At 45.0% G+C, this 22,732-nt stretch overlaps 1 protein-coding gene across 1 annotated transcript in view; it reads right to left on the minus strand.

Annotated features, from left to right (window-relative positions):
• The window catches only part of cyfip1 (cytoplasmic FMR1 interacting protein 1), a 96,535-nt gene that overhangs the window by 38,402 nt on the left and 35,401 nt on the right, over positions 1 to 22,732 (minus strand). Inside the window, exons 12-17 of the mRNA XM_045697505.1 lie at positions 20,099 to 20,221; positions 13,404 to 13,529; positions 5,477 to 5,643; positions 5,143 to 5,290; positions 1,086 to 1,239; positions 338 to 494 (exon numbers count right to left, since the gene is read on the minus strand). Of these exons, the coding sequence (XP_045553461.1) occupies positions 338 to 494; positions 1,086 to 1,239; positions 5,143 to 5,290; positions 5,477 to 5,643; positions 13,404 to 13,529; positions 20,099 to 20,221 (875 nt within the window). The remainder of the gene's footprint in view (positions 1 to 337; positions 495 to 1,085; positions 1,240 to 5,142; positions 5,291 to 5,476; positions 5,644 to 13,403; positions 13,530 to 20,098; positions 20,222 to 22,732) is intronic.

The following is a 22,732-nucleotide window of genomic DNA, read 5'->3' on the forward strand; positions in this document are numbered from 1 at the left end:
TTCTCCATCATAGAGCCCTCCTTACTCCATCATAGAGGCCCTCCTTACTCCATCATAGAGCCCTCCTTACTCCATCATAGAGCCCTCCTTACTCCATCATAGAGCCCTCCTTACTCCATCATAGAGGCCCTCCTTACTCCATCATAGAGGCCCTCCTTACTCCATCATAGAGCCCTCCTTACTCCATCATAGAGCCCTCCTTACTCCATCATAGAGCCCTCCTTACTCCATCATAGAGGCCCTCCTTACTCCATCATAGAGCCCTCCTTACTCCATCATAGAGCCCTCCTTACTCCATCATAGAGCCCTCCTTACTCCATCATAGAGCCCTCCTTACTCCATCATTGAGGCCTCCTTGGTCTCCAGGATGTGGTCTGTGAGGATCCAGGGCATGGACATCTCGATGGGGAACTGGATCCTCCCACCCATCGTCAGCTCCAGGAAGAACTCTCTGAACCACAGCTGGGACAGGTCACAGCACTGCTGCAGGGTCTCTGTTAGAGAGGACAGAGGGTTAGAGAGGGGACAGGTCACAGCACTGCTGCAGGGTCTCTGTTAGAGAGGACAGAGGGTTAGAGAGTGGACAGGGGGTTAGAGAGGGAAAGGGGGTTAGAGAGTGGACAGGTCACAGCACTGCTGCAGGGTCTCTGTTAGAGAGGGGACAGAGGGTTAGAGAGTGGACAGGTCACAGCACTGCTGCAGGGTCTCTGTTAGAGAGGACAGAGGGTTAGAGAGTGGACAGGGGGTTAGAGAGGGGACAGGGGGTTAGAGAGGGGACAGACAGAGGGTTAGAGAGGGGACAGGTCACAGCACTGCTGCAGGGTCTCTGTTAGAGAGGACAGAGGGTTAGAGAGAGGACAGAGGGTTAGAGAGGGGACAGAGGGTTAGAGAGAGGACAGAGGGTTAGAGAGGGGACAGGTCACAGCACTGCTGCAGGGTCTCTGTTAGAGAGGACAGAGGGTTAGAGAGGGGACAGGTCACAGCACTGCTGCAGGGTCTCTGTTAGAGAGGACAGAGGGTTAGAGAGGGGACAGAGGGTTAGAGAGGGAAAAGGGGGACAGAGAGCAGGATGGTAAACTCCTTACCGCTGAAGTTGAGAAGGTGGGTATAGAAGAAGGACTCTCGGTGGAACTTCTCCATGTCCATGATGGTGGGTCCTTCCAGACTGCTGCGGAGAGTCTTCTTAGAGCCGCTCTTATCAGCGATCAGAGACTCCAGCATGGTACGGACCATGTACAGCTACAGAGGAGGAGGAGGGGAGGAGGAGGAGAGGCACAGAAGGAGGAGGGGCACAGAGGGGAGGATGAGGAGGAGGAAAGGCACAGAGGAAGAGGAGGAGAGGAAAGGCACAGAGGAGAGGAGGAGGAGGAGAGGCACAGAGGGGAGGAGGAGATGCACATTTTTTACATTTTAGTCATTTAGCAGACGCTCTAATCCAGAGCGATTTACAGTAGTGAATGCATACATTTCATACATGGCCCCCCGTGGGAATCGAACCTACAACCCTGGCATTGCAAACACTTCGCGTTGCAAACACCATGCTCTACCAACTGAGCTACAGGGAAGGCTACAGAGGGGAGGATGAGGAGAAATTATATATGACTGACAGATAAAAGGTTTAATATTCAACTTCTGGTTGGTCGCCACCAAAACTGTTCTGTGTGTAACTAACTTCTGGTTGGTCGCCACCAAAACTGTTCTGTGTGTAACTAACTTCTGGTTGGTCGCCACCAAAACTGTTCTGTGTGTAACTAACTTCTGGTTGGTCACCACCAAAACTGTTCTGTGTGTAACTAACTTCTGGTTGGTCTTAGGAATGTTAATGGTTAACTGCTGAAAATACATTTTAATTGGTCCTGCTTCAAAAAGGGCTTTATAAATACATTTGATTGGTCCTGCTTCAAAAAGGGCTTTATAAATACATTTGATTGGTCCTGCTTCAAAAAGGGCTTTATAAATACATTTGATTGGTCCTGCTTCAAAAAGGGCTTTATAAATACATTTGATTGGTCCTGCTTCAAAAAGGGCTTTATAAATACATTTGATTGGTCCTGCTTCAAAAAGGGTTTCATAAATACATTTGATTGGTCCTGCTTCAAAAAGGGCTTTATAAATACATTTGATTTGATTACGTTAGACTGCTTCAAAGTGTAGCGAGAAACAACATGGCTTCAGGCTGGATCAACACCTGTTGCATAGAGCTCTCCAGCTTGGAAGGTGTGGAAACGTATGTTTTTGGTTTGACATTGGTTGTGGGAACAAAGCCATACGTTTCCTAACAGGTTTTTTTTTTAACGTTCTAAGAACAGAAGTGAACATTTTGCCTGTTCCAGGAACATTTATTTTTGGGTTGCAGGAAGGTTCTGAGAACGTTTTATTCTGGTTCCAGGAAGGTTCTGAGAACGTTTTACTCTGGTTCCAGGAAGGTTCTGAGAACGTTTTTCTCTGGTTCCAGGAAGGTTCTGAGAACGTTTTTCTCTGGTTCCAGGAAGGTTCTGAGAACGTTTTATTCTGGTTCCAGGAAAGTTCTGAGAACATTTTTCTCTGGTTCCAGGAAGGTTCTGAGAACGTTTTACTCTGGTTCCAGGAAGGTTCTGAGAACGTTTTAATCTGGTTGCAGGAAGGTTCTGAGAACGTTTTAGTCTGGTTGCAGGAAGGTTCTGAGAACGTTTTAGTCTGGTTCCAGGAAGGTTCTGAGAACGTTTTAGTCTGGTTCCAGGAAGGTTCTGAGAACGTTTTACTCTGGTTCCAGGAAGGTTCTGAGAACGTTTTACTCTGGTTCCAGGAAGGTTCTGAGAACGTTATCCTGGGAGGTTTTATTACCGCTCCAAGAACTGAAATTATAGACTATTTAGTTCTTTTGAATGACTTCCTTAACCTTTACTGAATGTTTCAATAAGACGTTTAATAACACTGCTAGCTTATTTTGGGTTAACGTTTTTTGAACTCCAAGCACAGATAGGCAATAATAATACAAACACCTTTTAATTTGATTTATTGTGACACGGCATCAGTGAGATTGAAACCTATGATCTTCTGTCCTTTATCCATGGGATTAGTCCACTGCGCCACGAGAAGGAAGATGCCATGTTGGGGTCTGTTCAAACAGACCCCATTTCAAAGGAAGAACGATTAACATCAGGTGAGGCCAACACACCTGAACACACTTAACAAGATGGAGGACAGAGAGAGTTTTGTTGATGCTGAGAACGGAATGCATGTTTTTTTAAAACATTCTCTGAATGTTACTAAAGTATTCTTGTGGTTTTTTAATGGAACGATTTTATCACGTTCTGAGAACGGAATTTAAAGCTTATTGATTTTAATGTGCACAATTACATTTCCCAGAATTTTGTCAAGAACTGAAACATCTTCTATGAACGTTCTGAAAACATCGCTAAAGTCAAACTTTTTGTTGTTGTTGAACTTTTCCAGAATGTAGTAAAAATATGACATTTAAATAGAACCACATGGGAACTTGTGTGGAATGTTCTGAGGAAGTACTGATATTCCCACAGAAGAACGTTGGTTCTTAACGTTCTCCGAACTATTTGAGAACATTCCCAATGTCAAAGCAGTTGGAGAACTTTCCTAGAACATTATCAAAGCTGAAATGAAATGTAACCATGTTTGAACTTTAATGAAAAACGTTCTGTTAAAGCAGGGGTAGCAAACTCATTCCATGGAGGGCCCTAGTATCTGCAGGTTTTTGGTTTTTCAAATTAAGAAAGGAATGCTGGTTATTTATGAACATTTGAACATCTTGGCCATGTTCTGTTATAATCTCCACCCGGCACAGCCAGAAGAGGACTGGCCACCCCTCATAGCCTGGTTCCTCTCCACCCAGCACAGCCAGAAGAGGACTGGCCACCCCTCATAGCCTGGTTCCTCTCTAGGTTTCTTCCTAGGTTTTGGCCTTTCTAGGGAGTTTTTCCTAGCCACCGTGCTTCTACACCTGCATTGCTTGCTGTTTGGGGGGGTTTTAGGCTGGGTTTCTGTACAGCACTTTGAGATATCAGCTGATGTAAGAAGGGCTTTATAAATACATTTGATTTGGCAAGCAGGTGAGGAGAGTTATTTACTAATTAGTGACCTTAATTCATCAATCAAGTACAAGGGAGGAGTGGACACTCCGCCCTCCGTGGAATGAGTTTGACACTTGTGTTATAAGTAATAAAATAAGGAAATACATAAACATTTTTTTTTTTTTGTGAAGTTCCTTAAATGTGTTGAGAATGTTCCAAAGCCAAGCAACTATCCTGCACTATTCCCAGAATGCTGTGGGAAGGTCGTACGCCAAATAATCATAGACAATCACGTTCTCACCGAGCTCTGAGAAACATGGTTCTCAGAACGTTGTGTGTTAGCTGGGCTCACTCTCTCTCTGGAAAGGAGACTAGTGATGTAGTCCTACATTGCAGGATGAGGCTGATAACCCTGTCATTTATAACAGATCATTAGTGATGTAGTCCCACATCGCAGGACGAGGCTGATAACCCTGTCATTTATAACACAACAGATCATTAGTGATGTAGTCCTACATCGCAGGATGAGGCTGATAACCCTGTCATTTATAACACAACAGATCATTAGTGATGTAGTCCTACAACGCAGGACGAGGCTGATAACTCTGTCATTTATAACACAACAGATCATTAGTGATGTAGTCCTACATCGCAGGATGAGGCTGATAACTCTGTCATTTATAACACAACAGATCATTAGTGATGTAGTCCTACAACGCAGGACGAGGCTGATAACTCTGTCATTTATAACAGATCATTAGTGATGTAGTCCTACATCGCAGGACGAGGCTGATAACCCTGTCATTTATAACACAACAGATCATTAGTGATGTAGTCCTACATCGCAGGACGAGGCTGATAACCCTGTCATTTATAACACAACAGATCATTAGTGATGTAGAAAAAGCTAATGGTATGGTACAGCTGATAAATTTTCCGCCAGATTACAGTTTAAGTTTTATAGGCAGTGTGAGAACGACGACGGTACGACGTTATGATATGACTAGGATAGGAGGCTGTGATGGTCAAAAGGAAACAATGTGTGAGAAATGAAGGCAGATTAAAAAGAGATGACTGTCTGTAGTCTGTAATCGTAGAGACGAGAGCTGCGACAGACCTGTGTGCTGGAGGGGCCGACGGCACGGCGGGGGACCTTGATGTCAAAGCCTCCCTTGGGGTCTTTCTCCCCTCGCAGGGCCGGGTCATTGTGGGGCTCACGCCCCGTCTCCCAATCACAGATGGTCTTCCTGATGGCCTGCAGGACACTGGGGAGAGAAACAGCATAAAAATACATCACGAACTCTCAGCAGAGTCCACATCAGGGGTCTGCAACTCTGACACTCGAGGTGTTACAGCAGGATGGGAACAAAAACCTGCACACTCAGCAGCTGCCCCTCAAAAAGCCATAATTCAAAGGATGTTTTGTGCGGTCCTGTTTGTTTCCGTAGTACCTCTGCACCACGTTTTTCTTCTTCTTGATGGCCTGCCGTAGCGGATCTCTCAGGGTGAGCTGGGCGAAGTCCTGCAGGACCGAGTAGATGGTGTGGCGGATAGCGTGGTTAAACACCGACTCCATACGACCCATCAGAACCTGCAAACCCTTTATCATGGCCATCACCTGGAGGGAAGGAACACACCTCAGTCTTTAACACACCTAGAGACAGGTTCATTACAGACAGGGAGGGAAGGAACACACCTAGAGACAGGTTAATTAGAGACAGGTTCATTAGAGACAGGTTAATTAGAGACAGGAAGGGAAGGAACACACCTAGAGACAGGTTAATTAGAGACAGGTTAATTAGAGACAGGAAGGGAAGGAACACACCTAGAGACAGGTTAATTAGAGACAGGTTCATTACAGACAGGAAGGGAAGGAACACACCTAGAGACAGGTTAATTAGAGACAGGTTAATTAGAGACAGGTTCATTAGAGACAGGTTCATTAGAGACAGGGAGGGAAGGAAGGAACACACCTAGAGACAGGTTAATTACAGACAGGGAGGGAACACACCTAGAGACAGGTTAATTACAGACAGGGAGGGAACACACCTAGAGACAGGTTAATTAGAGACAGGGAGGGAAGGAACACACCTAGAGACAGGTTAATTAGAGACAGGTTAATTAGAGACAGGGAGGGAAGGAACACACCTAGAGACAGGTTAATTAGAGACAGGTTCATTAGAGACAGGGAGGGAAGGAACACACCTAGAGACAGGTTAATTAGAGACAGGGAGGGAAGGAAGGAACACACCTAGAGACAGGTTAATTAGAGACAGGTTAATTAGAGACAGGGAGGGAAGGAAGGAACACACCTAGAGACAGGTTAATTACAGACAGGGAGGGAAGGAACACACCTAGAGACAGGTTCATTAGAGACAGGGAGGGAAGGAACACACCTAGAGACAGGTTCATTAGAGACAGGTTCATTAGAGACAGGTTAATTAGAGACAGGTTAATTAGAGACAGGGAGGGAGGGAACACACCCAGAGACAGGTTAATTAGAGACAGGTTAATTAGAGACAGGGAGGGAAGGAACACACCTAGAGACAGGTTAATTAGAGACAGGTTAATTAGAGACAGGTTAATTAGAGACAGGTTAATTAGAGACAGGTTAATTAGAGACAGGGAGGGAAGGAACACACCTAGAGACAGGTTAATTAGAGACAGGTTAATTAGAGACAGGTTAATTAGAGACAGGGAGGGAAGGAACACACCTAGAGACAGGTTAATTACAGACAGGTTAATTAGAGACAGGGAGGGGGGGAACACACCTAGATACAGGTTCATTAGAGACAGGTTGATTAGAGACAGGTTAATTACAGACAGGGAGGGGGGGAACACACCTAGAGACAGGTTAATTAGAGACAGGTTAATTAGAGACAGGTTAATTAGAGACAGGGAGGGAGGGAACACACCTAGAGACAGGTTAATTAGAGACAGGGAGGGAAGGAACACACCTAGAGACAGGTTAATTAGAGACAGGAAGGGAAGGAACACACCTAGAGACAGGTTAATTACAGACAGGGAGGGAAGGAACACACCTAGAGACAGGTTAATTAGAGACAGGTTCATTAGAGACAGGGAGGGAAGGAACACACCTAGAGACAGGTTAATTAGAGACAGGGAGGGAAGGAACACACCTAGAGACAGGTTAATTAGAGACAGGTTAATTAGAGACAGGGAGGGGGGGGAACACACCTAGATACAGGTTAATTAGAGACAGGTTCATTAGAGACAGGTTAATTAGAGACAGGTTAATTAGAGACAGGGAGGGAAGGAAGGAACACACCTAGAGACAGGTTAATTATAGACAGGTTAATTAGAGACAGGTTAATTAGAGACAGGTTAATTAGAGACAGGGAGGGAAGGAAGGAACACACCTAGAGACAGGTTAATTACAGACAGGGAGGGAAGGAACACACCTAGATACAGGTTAATTAGAGACAGGTTAATTAGAGACAGGTTAATTAGAGACAGGGAGGGAAGGAACACACCTAGAGACAGGTTAATTAGAGACAGGTTAATTAGAGACAGGGAGGGAAGGAACACACCTAGAGACAGGTTAATTAGAGACAGGGAGGGAAGGAACACACCTAGAGACAGGTTAATTAGAGACAGGTTAATTAGAGACAGGGAGGGAAGGAACACACCTAGAGACAGGTTAAATAGAGACAGGAAGGGAAGGAACACACCTAGAGACAGGTTAATTAGAGACAGGTTAATTAGAGACAGGAAGGGAAGGAACACACCTAGAGACAGGTTAATTACAGACAGGGAGGGAAGGAACACACCTAGAGACAGGTTAATTAGAGACAGGTTAATTAGACAGGTTAATTAGAGACAGGGAGGGAAGGAACACACCTAGAGACAGGTTAATTAGAGACAGGTTAATTAGAGACAGGGAGGGAAGGAACACACCTAGAGACAGGTTAATTAGAGACAGGTTAATTAGAGACAGGGAGGGAAGGAACACACCTAGAGACAGGTTAATTAGAGACAGGTTAATTAGAGACAGGGAGGGAAGGAACACACCTAGAGACAGGTTAATTAGAGACAGGTTAATTAGAGACAGGTTAATTAGAGACAGGGAGGGAAGGAACACACCTAGAGACAGGTTAATTAGAGACAGGGAGGGAGGGAACACACCTAGAGACAGGTTAATTAGAGACAGGTTAATTAGAGGCAGGGAGGGAAGGAACACACCTAGAGACAGGTTAATTAGAGACAGGTTAATTAGAGACAGGGAGGGAAGGAACACACCTAGAGACAGGTTAATTAGAGACAGGGAGGGAAGGAACACACCTAGAGACAGGTTAATTAGAGACAGGTTAATTAGAGACAGGTTAATTAGAGACAGGGAGGGAGGGAACACACCTAGAGACAGGTTAATTAGAGACAGGTTAATTAGAGACAGGTTAATTAGAGACAGGGAGGGAGGGAACACACCTAGAGACAGGTTAATTAGAGACAGGTTCATTAGAGACAGGTTAATTAGAGACAGGTTAATTACAGACAGGGAGGGAAGGAACACACCTAGAGACAGGTTAATTAGAGACAGGTTAATTAGAGACAGGTTAATTACAGACAGGGAGGGAAGGAACACACCTAGAGACAGGTTAATTAGAGACAGGGAGGGAGGGAACACACCTAGAGACAGGTTAATTAGAGACAGGTTAATTAGAGACAGGTTAATTACAGACAGGGAGGGAAGGAACACACCTAGAGACAGGTTAATTATAGACAGGGAGGGAACAAACCTAGAGACAGGTTAATTACAGACAGGGAGGGAACACACCTAGAGACAGGTTAATTAGAGACAGGGAGGGAACACACCTAGAGACAGGTTAATTAGAGACAGGGAGGGAGGGAACACACCTAGAGACAGGTTAATTAGAGACAGGAAGGGAAGGAACACACCTAGAGACAGGTTAATTAGAGACAGGGAGGGAAGGAACACACCTAGAGACAGGTTAATTACAGACAGGGAGGGAACACACCTAGAGACAGGTTAATTAGAGACAGGGAGGGAACACACCTAGAGACAGGTTAATTATAGACAGGGAGGGAACACACCTAGAGACAGGTTAATTACAGACAGGGAGGGAACACACCTAGAGACAGGTTAATTAGAGACAGGTTAATTAGAGACAGGTTAATTAGAGACAGGTTAATTAGAGACAGGGAGGGAAGGAACACACCTAGAGACAGGTTAATTAGAGACAGGGAGGGAAGGAACACACCTAGAGACAGGTTAATTAGAGACAGGTTAATTAGAGACAGGTTAATTAGAGACAGGGAGGGAAGGAACACACCTAGAGACAGGTTAATTACAGACAGGGAGGGAACACACCTAGAGACAGGTTAATTAGAGACAGGGAGGGAACACACCTAGAGACAGGTTAATTATAGACAGGGAGGGAACACACCTAGAGACAGGTTAATTACAGACAGGGAGGGAACACACCTAGAGACAGGTTAATTACAGACAGGGAGGGAACACACCTAGAGACAGGTTAATTAGAGACAGGTTAATTAGAGACAGGTTAATTAGAGACAGGGAGGGAAGGAACACACCTAGAGACAGGTTAATTAGAGACAGGTTAATTAGAGACAGGTTAATTAGAGACAGGTTAATTAGAGACAGGGAGGGAACACACCTAGAGACAGGTTAATTAGAGACAGGTTAATTAGAGACAGGTTAATTAGAGACAGGTTAATTAGAGACAGGGAGGGAAGGAACACACCTAGAGACAGGTTAATTAGAGACAGGTTAATTAGAGACAGGGAGGGAAGGAACACACCTAGAGACAGGTTAATTACAGACAGGGAGGGAACACACCTAGAGACAGGTTAATTAGAGACAGGGAAGGAACACACCTAGAGACAGGTTAATTAGAGACAGGGAGGGAAGGAACACACCTAGAGACAGGTTAATTACAGACAGGGAGGGAACACACCGAGAGACAGGTTAATTACAGACAGGGAAGGAACACACCTAGAGACAGGTTAATTACAGACAGGGAGGGAAGGAACACACCTAGAGACAGGTTAATTAGAGACAGGTTAATTAGACAGGTTAATTAGAGACAGGGAGGGAAGGAACACACCTAGAGACAGGTTAATTAGAGACAGGTTAATTAGAGACAGGGAGGGAAGGAACACACCTAGAGACAGGTTAATTAGAGACAGGTTAATTAGAGACAGGGAGGGAAGGAACACACCTAGAGACAGGTTAATTAGAGACAGGTTAATTAGAGACAGGGAGGGAAGGAACACACCTAGAGACAGGTTAATTAGAGACAGGTTAATTAGAGACAGGTTAATTAGAGACAGGGAGGGAAGGAACACACCTAGAGACAGGTTAATTAGAGACAGGGAGGGAGGGAACACACCTAGAGACAGGTTAATTAGAGACAGGTTAATTAGAGGCAGGGAGGGAAGGAACACACCTAGAGACAGGTTAATTAGAGACAGGTTAATTAGAGACAGGTTAATTAGAGACAGGGAGGGAAGGAACACACCTAGAGACAGGTTAATTAGAGACAGGGAGGGAAGGAACACACCTAGAGACAGGTTAATTAGAGACAGGTTAATTAGAGACAGGTTAATTAGAGACAGGGAGGGAGGGAACACACCTAGAGACAGGTTAATTAGAGACAGGTTAATTAGAGACAGGTTAATTAGAGACAGGGAGGGAGGGAACACACCTAGAGACAGGTTAATTAGAGACAGGTTCATTAGAGACAGGTTAATTAGAGACAGGTTAATTACAGACAGGGAGGGAAGGAACACACCTAGAGACAGGTTAATTAGAGACAGGTTAATTAGAGACAGGTTAATTACAGACAGGGAGGGAAGGAACACACCTAGAGACAGGTTAATTAGAGACAGGGAGGGAGGGAACACACCTAGAGACAGGTTAATTAGAGACAGGTTAATTAGAGACAGGTTAATTACAGACAGGGAGGGAAGGAACACACCTAGAGACAGGTTAATTATAGACAGGGAGGGAACAAACCTAGAGACAGGTTAATTACAGACAGGGAGGGAACACACCTAGAGACAGGTTAATTAGAGACAGGGAGGGAACACACCTAGAGACAGGTTAATTAGAGACAGGGAGGGAGGGAACACACCTAGAGACAGGTTAATTAGAGACAGGAAGGGAACACACCTAGAGACAGGTTAATTAGAGACAGGTTAATTAGAGGCAGGGAGGGAAGGAACACACCTAGAGACAGGTTAATTAGAGACAGGTTAATTAGAGACAGGGAGGGAAGGAACACACCTAGAGACAGGTTAATTAGAGACAGGGAGGGAAGGAACACACCTAGAGACAGGTTAATTACAGACAGGGAGGGAACACACCTAGAGACAGGTTAATTAGAGACAGGGAGGGAACACACCTAGAGACAGGTTAATTATAGACAGGGAGGGAACACACCTAGAGACAGGTTAATTACAGACAGGGAGGGAACACACCTAGAGACAGGTTAATTAGAGACAGGTTAATTAGAGACAGGTTAATTAGAGACAGGTTAATTAGAGACAGGGAGGGAAGGAACACACCTAGAGACAGGTTAATTAGAGACAGGGAGGGAAGGAACACACCTAGAGACAGGTTAATTAGAGACAGGTTAATTAGAGACAGGTTAATTAGAGACAGGGAGGGAAGGAACACACCTAGAGACAGGTTAATTACAGACAGGGAGGGAACACACCTAGAGACAGGTTAATTAGAGACAGGGAGGGAACACACCTAGAGACAGGTTAATTATAGACAGGGAGGGAACACACCTAGAGACAGGTTAATTACAGACAGGGAGGGAACACACCTAGAGACAGGTTAATTACAGACAGGGAGGGAACACACCTAGAGACAGGTTAATTAGAGACAGGTTAATTAGAGACAGGTTAATTAGAGACAGGGAGGGAAGGAACACACCTAGAGACAGGTTAATTAGAGACAGGTTAATTAGAGACAGGTTAATTAGAGACAGGTTAATTAGAGACAGGGAGGGAACACACCTAGAGACAGGTTAATTAGAGACAGGTTAATTAGAGACAGGTTAATTAGAGACAGGTTAATTAGAGACAGGGAGGGAAGGAACACACCTAGAGACAGGTTAATTAGAGACAGGTTAATTAGAGACAGGGAGGGAAGGAACACACCTAGAGACAGGTTAATTACAGACAGGGAGGGAACACACCTAGAGACAGGTTAATTAGAGACAGGGAAGGAACACACCTAGAGACAGGTTAATTAGAGACAGGGAGGGAAGGAACACACCTAGAGACAGGTTAATTACAGACAGGGAGGGAACACACCGAGAGACAGGTTAATTACAGACAGGGAGGGAACACACCTAGAGACAGGTTAATTAGAGACAGGTTAATTAGAGACAGGTTAATTAGAGACAGGTTAATTAGAGACAGGGAGGGAAGGAACACACCTAGAGACAGGTTAATTAGAGACAGGTTAATTAGAGACAGGGAGGGAAGGAACACACCTAGAGACAGGTTAATTACAGACAGGGAGGGAACACACCTAGAGACAGGTTAATTAGAGACAGGGAGGGAACACACCTAGAGACAGGTTAATTAGAGACAGGGAGGGAGGGAACACACCTAGAGACAGGTTAATTAGAGACAGGGAGGGAAGGAACACACCTAGAGACAGGTTAATTAGAGACAGGGAGGGAAGGAACACACCTAGAGACAGGTTAATTAGAGACAGGGAGGGAACACACCTAGAGACAGGTTAATTATAGACAGGGAGGGAACACACCTAGAGACAGGTTAATTACAGACAGGGAGGGAACACACCTAGAGACAGGTTAATTAGAGACAGGGAGGGAACACACCTAGAGACAGGTTAATTATAGACAGGGAGGGAACACACCTAGAGACAGGTTAATTACAGACAGGGAGGGAACACACCTAGAGACAGGTTAATTAGAGACAGGTTAATTAGAGACAGGTTAATTAGAGACAGGGAGGGAAGGAACACACCTAGAGACAGGTTAATTAGAGACAGGTTAATTAGAGACAGGTTAATTACAGACAGGTTAATTACAGACAGGGAGGGAGGGAACACACCTAGAGACAGGTTAATTAGAGACAGGTTAATTAGAGACAGGTTAATTACAGACAGGGAGGGAAGGAACACACCTTTATAAAGCCTTTCTTACATCACAAATCAATCAACTTAGAGTTAGAGATGATTTGTGCCGTCTCGCCAACTCCTATGGAAGTCCTAGGACCACAGGAGCGACCAGGCTAGGTAATGACCAGAACAGCACAAACAGATATGGGACCAGCCTAGGGTGATTGGCCAACAGACAGATGGGGAAACGGGGAAAAGGTAGTAAAACTGACCTCGACCAGGGCGAACTTCTCCTCGATGCTGTAGTTGTATCGTGTAGCGCGTTCGTACTCCTCCGCGTTGTCAGGACACTCCTTGTTCGAGTACTTATCCGTTGGATGAACCAGCTTCCACGAGTACTGCAGGAGGAAGAAGAGTTGTCTTCATCATCATCAACATTATAAAATCAAATTTAAAAAAAAAAGTTGTCACATGCACCGAATACAAAGTGAAATGCTGAATACAACAGGTGTAGTAGACCTTACAGTGAAATGCTGAATACAACAGGTGTAGTAGACCTTACAGTGAAATGCTGAATACAACAGGTGTAGTAGACCTTACAGTGAAATGCTGAATACAACAGGTGTAGTAGACCTTACAGTGAAATGCTGAATACAACAGGTGTAGTAGACCTCACAGTGAAATGCTGAATACAACAGGTGTAGTAGACCTCACAGTGAAATGCTGAATACAACAGGTGTAGTAGACCTTACAGTGAAATGCTGAATACAACAGGTGTAGTAGACCTCACAGTGAAATGCTGAATACAACAGGAATAGTAGACCTCACAGTGAAATGCTGAATACAACAGGTGTAGTAGACCTCACAGTGAAATGCTGAATACAACAGGTGTAGACCTCACAGTGAAATGCTGAATACAACAGGTGTAGTAGACCTTACAGTGAAATGCTGAATACAACAGGTGTAGTAGACCTTACAGTGAAATGCTGAATACAACAGGTGTAGTAGACCTTACAGTGAAATGCTGAATACAACAGGTGTAGTAGACCTTACAGTGAAATGCTGAATACAACAGGTGTAGTAGACCTCACAGTGAAATGCTGAATACAACAGGTGTAGTAGACCTCACAGTGAAATGCTGAATACAACAGGTGTAGTAGACCTCACAGTGAAATGCTGAATACAACAGGTGTAGTAGACCTCACAGTGAAATGCTGAATACAACAGGTGTAGACCTTACAGTGAAATGCTGAATACAACCGGTGTAGACCTCACAGTGAAATGCTGAATACAACAGGTGTAGACCTCACAGTGAAATGCTGAATACAACAGGTGTAGTAGACCTCACAGTGAAATGCTGAATACAACAGGTGTAGACCTCACAGTGAAATGCTGAATACAACAGGTGTAGACCTCACAGTGAAATGCTGAATACAACAGGTGTAGTAGACCTCACAGTGAAATGCTGAATACAACAGGTGTAGTAGACCTCACAGTGAAATGCTGAATACAACAGGTGTAGTAGACCTCACAGTGAAATGCTGAATACAACAGGTGTAGTAGACCTTACAGTGAAATGCTGAATACAACAGGTGTAGTAGACCTTACAGTGAAATGCTGAATACAACAGGTGTAGTAGACCTCACAGTGAAATGCTGAATACAACAGGTGTAGTAGATCTCACAGTGAAATGCTGAATACAACAGGTGTAGTAGACCTCACAGTGAAATGCTGAATACAACAGGTGTAGTAGACCTCACAGTGAAATGCTGAATACAACAGGTGTAGTAGACCTCACAGTGAAATGCTGAATACAACAGGTGTAGTAGACCTTACAGTGAAATGCTGAATACAACAGGTGTAGTAGACCTCACAGTGAAATGCTGAATACAACAGGTGTAGTAGACCTCACAGTGAAATGCTGAATACAACAGGTGTAGTAGACCTCACAGTGAAATGCTGAATACAACAGGTGTAGTAGACCTTACAGTGAAATGCTGAATACAACAGGTGTAGTAGACCTCACAGTGAAATGCTGAATACAACAGGTGTAGTAGACCTCACAGTGAAATGCTGAATACAACAGGTGTAGTAGACCTTACAGTGAAATGCTGAATACAACAGGTGTAGTAGACCTTACAGTGAAATGCTGAATACAACAGGTGTAGTAGACCTTACAGTGAAATGCTGAATACAACAGGTGTAGTAGACCTCACAGTGAAATGCTGAATACAACAGGTGTAGTAGACCTCACAGTGAAATGCTGAATACAACAGGTGTAGTAGACCTCACAGTGAAATGCTGAATACAACAGGTGTAGACCTTACAGTGAAATGCTGAATACAACCGGTGTAGACCTCACAGTGAAATGCTGAATACAACAGGTGTAGACCTCACAGTGAAATGCTGAATACAACAGGTGTAGTAGACCTCACAGTGAAATGCTGAATACAACAGGTGTAGACCTCACAGTGAAATGCTGAATACAACAGGTGTAGACCTCACAGTGAAATGCTGAATACAACAGGTGTAGTAGACCTCACAGTGAAATGCTGAATACAACAGGTGTAGTAGACCTCACAGTGAAATGCTGAATACAACAGGTGTAGTAGACCTTACAGTGAAATGCTGAATACAACAGGTGTAGTAGACCTTACAGTGAAATGCTGAATACAACAGGTGTAGTAGACCTCACAGTGAAATGCTGAATACAACAGGTGTAGTAGATCTCACAGTGAAATGCTGAATACAACAGGTGTAGTAGACCTCACAGTGAAATGCTGAATACAACAGGTGTAGTAGACCTCACAGTGAAATGCTGAATACAACAGGTGTAGTAGACCTCACAGTGAAATGCTGAATACAACAGGTGTAGTAGACCTTACAGTGAAATGCTGAATACAACAGGTGTAGTAGACCTTACAGTGAAATGCTGAATACAACAGGTGTAGTAGACCTCACAGTGAAATGCTGAATACAACAGGTGTAGTAGACCTCACAGTGAAATGCTGAATACAACAGGTGTAGTAGACCTTACAGTGAAATGCTGAATACAACAGGTGTAGTAGACCTCACAGTGAAATGCTGAATACAACAGGTGTAGTAGACCTCACAGTGAAATGCTGAATACAACAGGTGTAGTAGACCTTACAGTGAAATGCTGAATACAACAGGTGTAGTAGACCTAACAGTGAAATGCTGAATACAACAGGTGTAGTAGACCTCACAGTGAAATGCTGAATACAACAGGTGTAGTAGACCTCACAGTGAAATGCTGAATACAACAGGTGTAGTAGACCTCACAGTGAAATGCTGAATACAACAGGTGTAGTAGACCTCACAGTGAAATGCTGAATACAACAGGTGTAGTAGACCTCACAGTGAAATGCTGAATACAACAGGTGTAGTAGACCTCACAGTGAAATGCTGAATACAACAGGTGTAGTAGACCTCATAGTGAAATGCTGAATACAACAGGTGTAGTAGACCTCACAGTGAAATGCTGAATACAATTACAGCCCTTATTAACCAACAATACAGTTTTAAGAAAAAACAAACAACAGCAAAAAGTAAGAGATAAGAATAACAAATAATGAAAGAGCCGCAGTAAATAAGCATCAGCTGTCAGAGCAGCTCACAGATCACTGCACCTGTACACAGCCCATCTATCTACCTCATCCCCATACTGTATTTATTTATTTATCTTGCTCCTTTGCACCCCAGTATCTCTACTTGCACATTCATCTTCTGCACATCTATCACTCCTGTGTTTAATTGTTATATTGTAATTACTTCGCCACCATGGCCTATTTATTGACTTGACTCCCTTATCTTACCTCATTTCCACTCACTGTATATAGACTTTTTGTTTTCTGTTTTTTCTACTGTATTATTGACTGTATGTTTTGTTTATTCCACGTGTAACTCCGTGCTGTTGTATGCGTCTAATTGCTATGCTTTATCTTGGCCAGATCGCAGTTGTTCTCAACTGGCCTACCTGGTTAAATAAAGGTTCCCCTATGGTGGTCTATACCGATCATCACCCTCTCGTTTTCCTGCAAAAGTCGAGCTCCACAAACCGCCGACTCCTTCGCTGGAGTCTCATATTGCCGATGTGTCCCCTTGAAATCAGACATGTCTGTGGTGAGGAGGAGATGATTGTGGACTACAGGAAAAGGAGGACCGAGCACACCCCCATTCTCAAGCACATCTTCTACCCCCAAGCCGTAAGACTCCAGCCACCCAAGTCATAGACTGTTCTCTCTGCTACCGCACGGCAAGCGGTACCGGAGCGCCAAGTCTAGGTCCAAGAAGCTTCTAAACAGGCTGCCGCTGAAGACTCTGGGCTGCAGTCCGTCTCAGGAGGTTCCGGGCTGCAGTCCGTCTCAGGAGGTTCCGGGCTGCAGTCCGTCTCAGGAGGTTCCGGGCTGCAGTCCGTCTCAGGAGGTTCCGGACTGGGGACCGTCGCTACAGGCTCCATGCCATGGATCATCACTGGAGGCTCCGGGCCATGGATCATCACTGGATCGTACGTGGAGCCGGAACAGGTCTCACCGGACTAGGGAACGTCGCTGGAGGCTCCGGGCCATGGATCATCACTGGAGGCTCCGGGCCATGGATCATCCCTACAGGCTCCGGGCCATGGATCATCACTGGAGGCTTCGTACGTGGAGCCGAAATAGGTCTCACCGGACTAGGAACATCGCTGGAGACTCTGGACTGGGGAACGTCGCTGAGAGTTCTGGACTAGGGAATGTCGCTGGAGGCCGGGTGCGCAGAGCAGGCACAGGGTATACTGGGCCTTGGAGGCGCACTGGAGGTCTGGAGCTTATGACTGGCACAACCCGTCCTGGCTGGATACTTCCTTCAGTCCGGCAAGGGCGGGTCGCTGGCACTGGACGAACTGGGCTGTGCAGGCCCACTGGCGACACAGTGCGTAGCGCCGGCGCAGGATATCCTGGACCGAGAAGGCGCACTGGAGACCAGGAGCGCTGAGCTGGCACAATCCTTCCTGGCTGGATGCCAACTCTAGCATGGCAACTGCGGAGCGCAGGCACAGAGCGCACCGGGCTGTAAATGCGAACTGGCGACACCGTGCGAATCACCGCATAACACGGTACTTGACCAGTCCTACTTTCCCCATGGCTCAGGTCTCCACCCTGACTCTGCCAATCACCCCGTGTGCCCCCCCCAAAAATTGTTTTTTGGGGGTGCCTCTCGTGCTTCTGTCGATGTTGATTCTCCTCGGTCCAGCTCGTCCTCCCGGCACGCTGCTTGGCCTTCTTGTGGTGGGTAATTCTGTCACGTTCACTGTCCTCAAACTCCCTGTCACAGATCAGCCAAGGCGCAGCGGGCCGGAAATTCCACATACTTTATTAGTGAAACCGAACGAAACAAAGAAACAGGTAAAACAGAAACGAACGTGACGCAACTGAGGCGCGCGCACAGAACACTCACAGAAAGAATATAATTACCCACAACTGAAGGAGGGAAAAAGGCTGCCTAAGTATGGTTCCCAATCAGAGACAACGATAGACAGCTGCCTCTGATTGGAAACCATACTCGGCTCAACACAAAGAAATAGAAAACATAGAAATGAACATAGAAATACAAAATCTAGAATGCCCACCCAAATCACACCCTGACCTAAACAAATGGTGTTTAAAGACCTTGAGGAGAGACTGTGGGCAATAGGGAAGACAATAAGAAAGATTATGAATATACTGACAAGATGTCTCTGCGCCCTAAAAATGGGAGTGGTCGTCCACAAAGCAGCATGGAAGGCTGTCTAGCTCTCGCCTATCCTTTCTTTGGATTGGTGGATACCTCATTATTGCAATCCTTTTTTGAATATTCTTCAATGAGGGTTGTTGACATCAATCGCCTGTATTCATTGGAGAGAGATGCTATGCTACTAGCCTCATGTCATGAATATGCATAGCCATCAAGATAACTCCGGGATGTCACGTGTCCCACTTACTGTATATCAATACACTCGTAACAACTTAAGATTTCCAAAACTTGTATTCAATCAAATAAACCTCATGTAGCAAATAAGCCATTCAGTTTGTTTGGCCAAATTCGACACTCTCTCATAGTCCTCCAAACCAAAAAAACTCCTCGCTTGGTGGGCGAAACAAGGGAGACAGATTTTGGGCCTCTCTCTTCCTCTTCCTCTTCCTCTCTGACAGTAGTCACAGTGTGAACTGGGATGAGATTGGGAGAGAAATCAGTTTGCCCACCCTGATAGTAAGTCTCTGGCAGGTGTCTGTCTGTGAGGGTCCTCTCCACTATAGTCTTTGTCGTCAAAGGCACCATGACTTGTTAGGGATGTAGGACGTTCGCCACTTCCATGAAGTGTGTTGGTTAGGGTTTGATCTGATTTATTAAGATCCCCATTAGCCGACGCCAACTGCGACAGCTAGTCTTTCTGGGGTCCGACACATAACGAAAAATACATTATAGATAAAACCCCAAGTAATTTAGTCTCCTCAACTTGTTCAACAGCCACATCCTTCATTACCAGATTCAGCTGAGGTCTAGAACTTAGGGAATGATTTGTACCAAATACAATGCTCTTAGTTTTAGAGATGTTCAGGACCAGTTTATTACTGGCCACCCATTTCAAAACAGACTGCAACTCTTTGTTAAGGGTTTCAGTGACTTCATTAGCTGTGGTTGCTGATGCGAATATGGTTGAATAATCAGCATAAATGGACACACATGCTTTGTTTAATGCCAGTGGTTGCAGGTCATTGGTGAAAAGAGTAGAGGGCCTAGAGAGCTGCCCTGCGGAACACCACACTTTACATGTTTGACATTAGAGAAGCTTCCATTAAAGAAAACCCTTTGAGTTCTATTAGATAGACAGCTCTGAATCCACAATATGGCAGAGGTTGAAAAGCCATAACACAAACGTTCTCTAAACAACAGGTTATGGTCAGGGTTAAGGTTAGAGGTCACTCACCACTTCCATGACGTGTGCGCTCCACTGGGACAGTAGCTGCATCCCCTGCAGAGCCAGGTCAAACAGCTTCCTGTACTCATGGTCTGTCTTGTGGGCCTCCTGACGACCGGAGCCTGTCACCACCTAGAGAGAGAGAGACACCTTTATTAGGACATAACAGGCCCTGGTCTCCACCTAGAGAGAGACACCTTTATTAGGACATAACAGGCCCTGGTCTCCACCTAGAGAGAGACACCTTTATTAGGACATAACAGGTTAACAGACCCTGGTCTCCACCTAGAGAGAGACACCTTTATTAGGACATAACAGGCCCTGGTCTCCACCTAGAGAGAGACACCTTTATTAGGACATAACAGGTTAACAGGCCCTGGTCTCCACCTAGAGAAAGACACCTTTATTAGGACATAACAGGCCCTGGTCTCCACCTAGAGAGAGACACCTTTATTAGGACATAACAGGCCCTGGTCTCCACCTAGAGAGAGACACCTTTATTAGGACATAACAGGCCCTGGTCTCCACCTAGAGAGAGACACCTTTATTAGGACATAACAGGCCCTGGTCTCCACCTAGAGAGAGACACCTTTATTAGGACATAACGGGTTAATTAACCATAACCCTTCACATTAGGCTTGGGCGGTATACTGTATGCAGGGGTATTCTGAAATTCACACGGTATGATTTTCAATACTGTCAACAGCCCATGTTTTGTGTCTTTTATTGGGGGGGGGGCCTAAAGCTCATGGCCCCCTTGCCTCATAGTGCTACACCCCTGCTTATAACTTTAAGTTACTATCTAAGATGTACCAAATAAAATATCTCCAGTTCGGGGCTCCAGCATAAAGTGTTGGTTTCATGTTCCATGAGCTGAGATAAAAGATACCAACAACAACAAAAATCCATACGCACAAAAAGTATATTTCTCTAAAATGTTGTGCACAAATTTGTATTTCATCCCTGTCAGTGAGCATTTCTCCTTTGCTAAAATAATCCATCCACTTGACAGGTGTGGCCTATCAAGAAGCTGATTAAACAGCATGATCATTACACAGGTGCACCTTGTGCTGGGGACAATAAAAAGGCCGCTCTAAAATGTGCAGTTTTGTCACAAGTTTTGAGGGAGCGCGGAATTGGCATGCTGACTGCAGGAATGTCCACCAGAGATGTTGCCAAAGAATTGAATGTTCATTTATCTACCATAAGCCGCCTCCAATGTCGTTTTAGAGAATTTGGCAGTACGTCCAACTGGCCTCACAACCGCAGGCCACATGTATGGGGTCGTCTGTGGGCCGGCAGTTTGCTGATGTCAACAATGTGAACAGAGGTTGCGTGGGGTTATCGTATGGGCAGGCATAAGCTGCGGCCAATGAACACAATTGCATTTTATCATTGGCAATTTGAATGCACAGAGATACCGTGATGAGATCCTGAGGCCCGTTGTCGTGCCATTCATCCGCTGCCATCACCTCATTTACATTTTAGTCATTTAGCAGACGCTCTTATCCAGAGCGACTTACAGTAGTGAATGCATACATTTCATACATTTAATTTAATTTCATGCATTATTTTTCTGTACTGGCCCCTCGTGGGAATCGAACCCACAACCCTGGCATTGCAAACACCATGCTGGCGTTGCAAACACCATGCTCTACCAACTGAGCCACAGGGAAGACCTCATGTTTCAACATGACAATACGCGGCGTGTTCCAGTTCCCGCCAAAATCCAGCAACTTCACACAGCCATTGAAGAGGAGGTGGGACAACATTCCACAATCAACAGCCTGATCAACTCTATGTGAAGGAGATGTGTCGCGCTTCATGAGGCAAATGGTGGTCACACCAGATACTGACTGGTTCTCTGATCCACACCACTACCTTTTATAAAGGTATCTGTGACCAACAGATGCAGATCTGTATTCCCAGTCGTGTGAAATCCATAGATTAGGACCTAATGAATTTATTTCAATTGGCTGATTTCCTCATATGAACTGACATTTTTGCATGTTGCGTATCTATTTTTGTTCAGTGTAGCTAAGATGCTTCTTGGTTAGGCTACAGCCAATCAATCCCTTCCTGGATCAAGATCCCTGCTATCTAATACCACTATATATATATTATATATATCATTACCTCCATCGATAAGAAACAATACTGTGCAGCTGTATTCATCGACCTGGCCAAGGCTTTCGACTCGGTCAATCACCGCATTCTTATCAGTGTATCAAATCAGAGGGTCTGTTGTCCGGACCTCTGGCAGTCTCTATGGGGGTGCCACAGGGTTCAATTCTCGGGCCGACTCTCTTCTCTGTATACATCAATGATGTCGCTCTTGCTGCTGGTGATTCTCTGATCCACCTCTACGCAGACGACACCATTCTGTATACTTCTGGCCCTTCTTTGGACACTGTGTTAACTAACCTCCAGAGGAGCTTCAATGCCATACAACACTCCTTCCGTGGCCTCCAACTGCTCTTAAATACAAGTAAAACTAAATGCATGCTCTTCAACCGATCGCTGCCTGCACCCGCCCGCCCGTCCAGCATCACTACTCTGGACGGTTCTAACTTAGAATATGTGGACAACTACAAATACCTAGGTGTCTGGTTAGACTGTAAACTCTCCTTCCAGACTCACATC

This window comes from Salmo salar, chromosome ssa16 (genome assembly GCF_905237065.1).
Source record: "Salmo salar chromosome ssa16, Ssal_v3.1, whole genome shotgun sequence".
Lineage (NCBI taxonomy): Eukaryota > Metazoa > Chordata > Actinopteri > Salmoniformes > Salmonidae > Salmo > Salmo salar.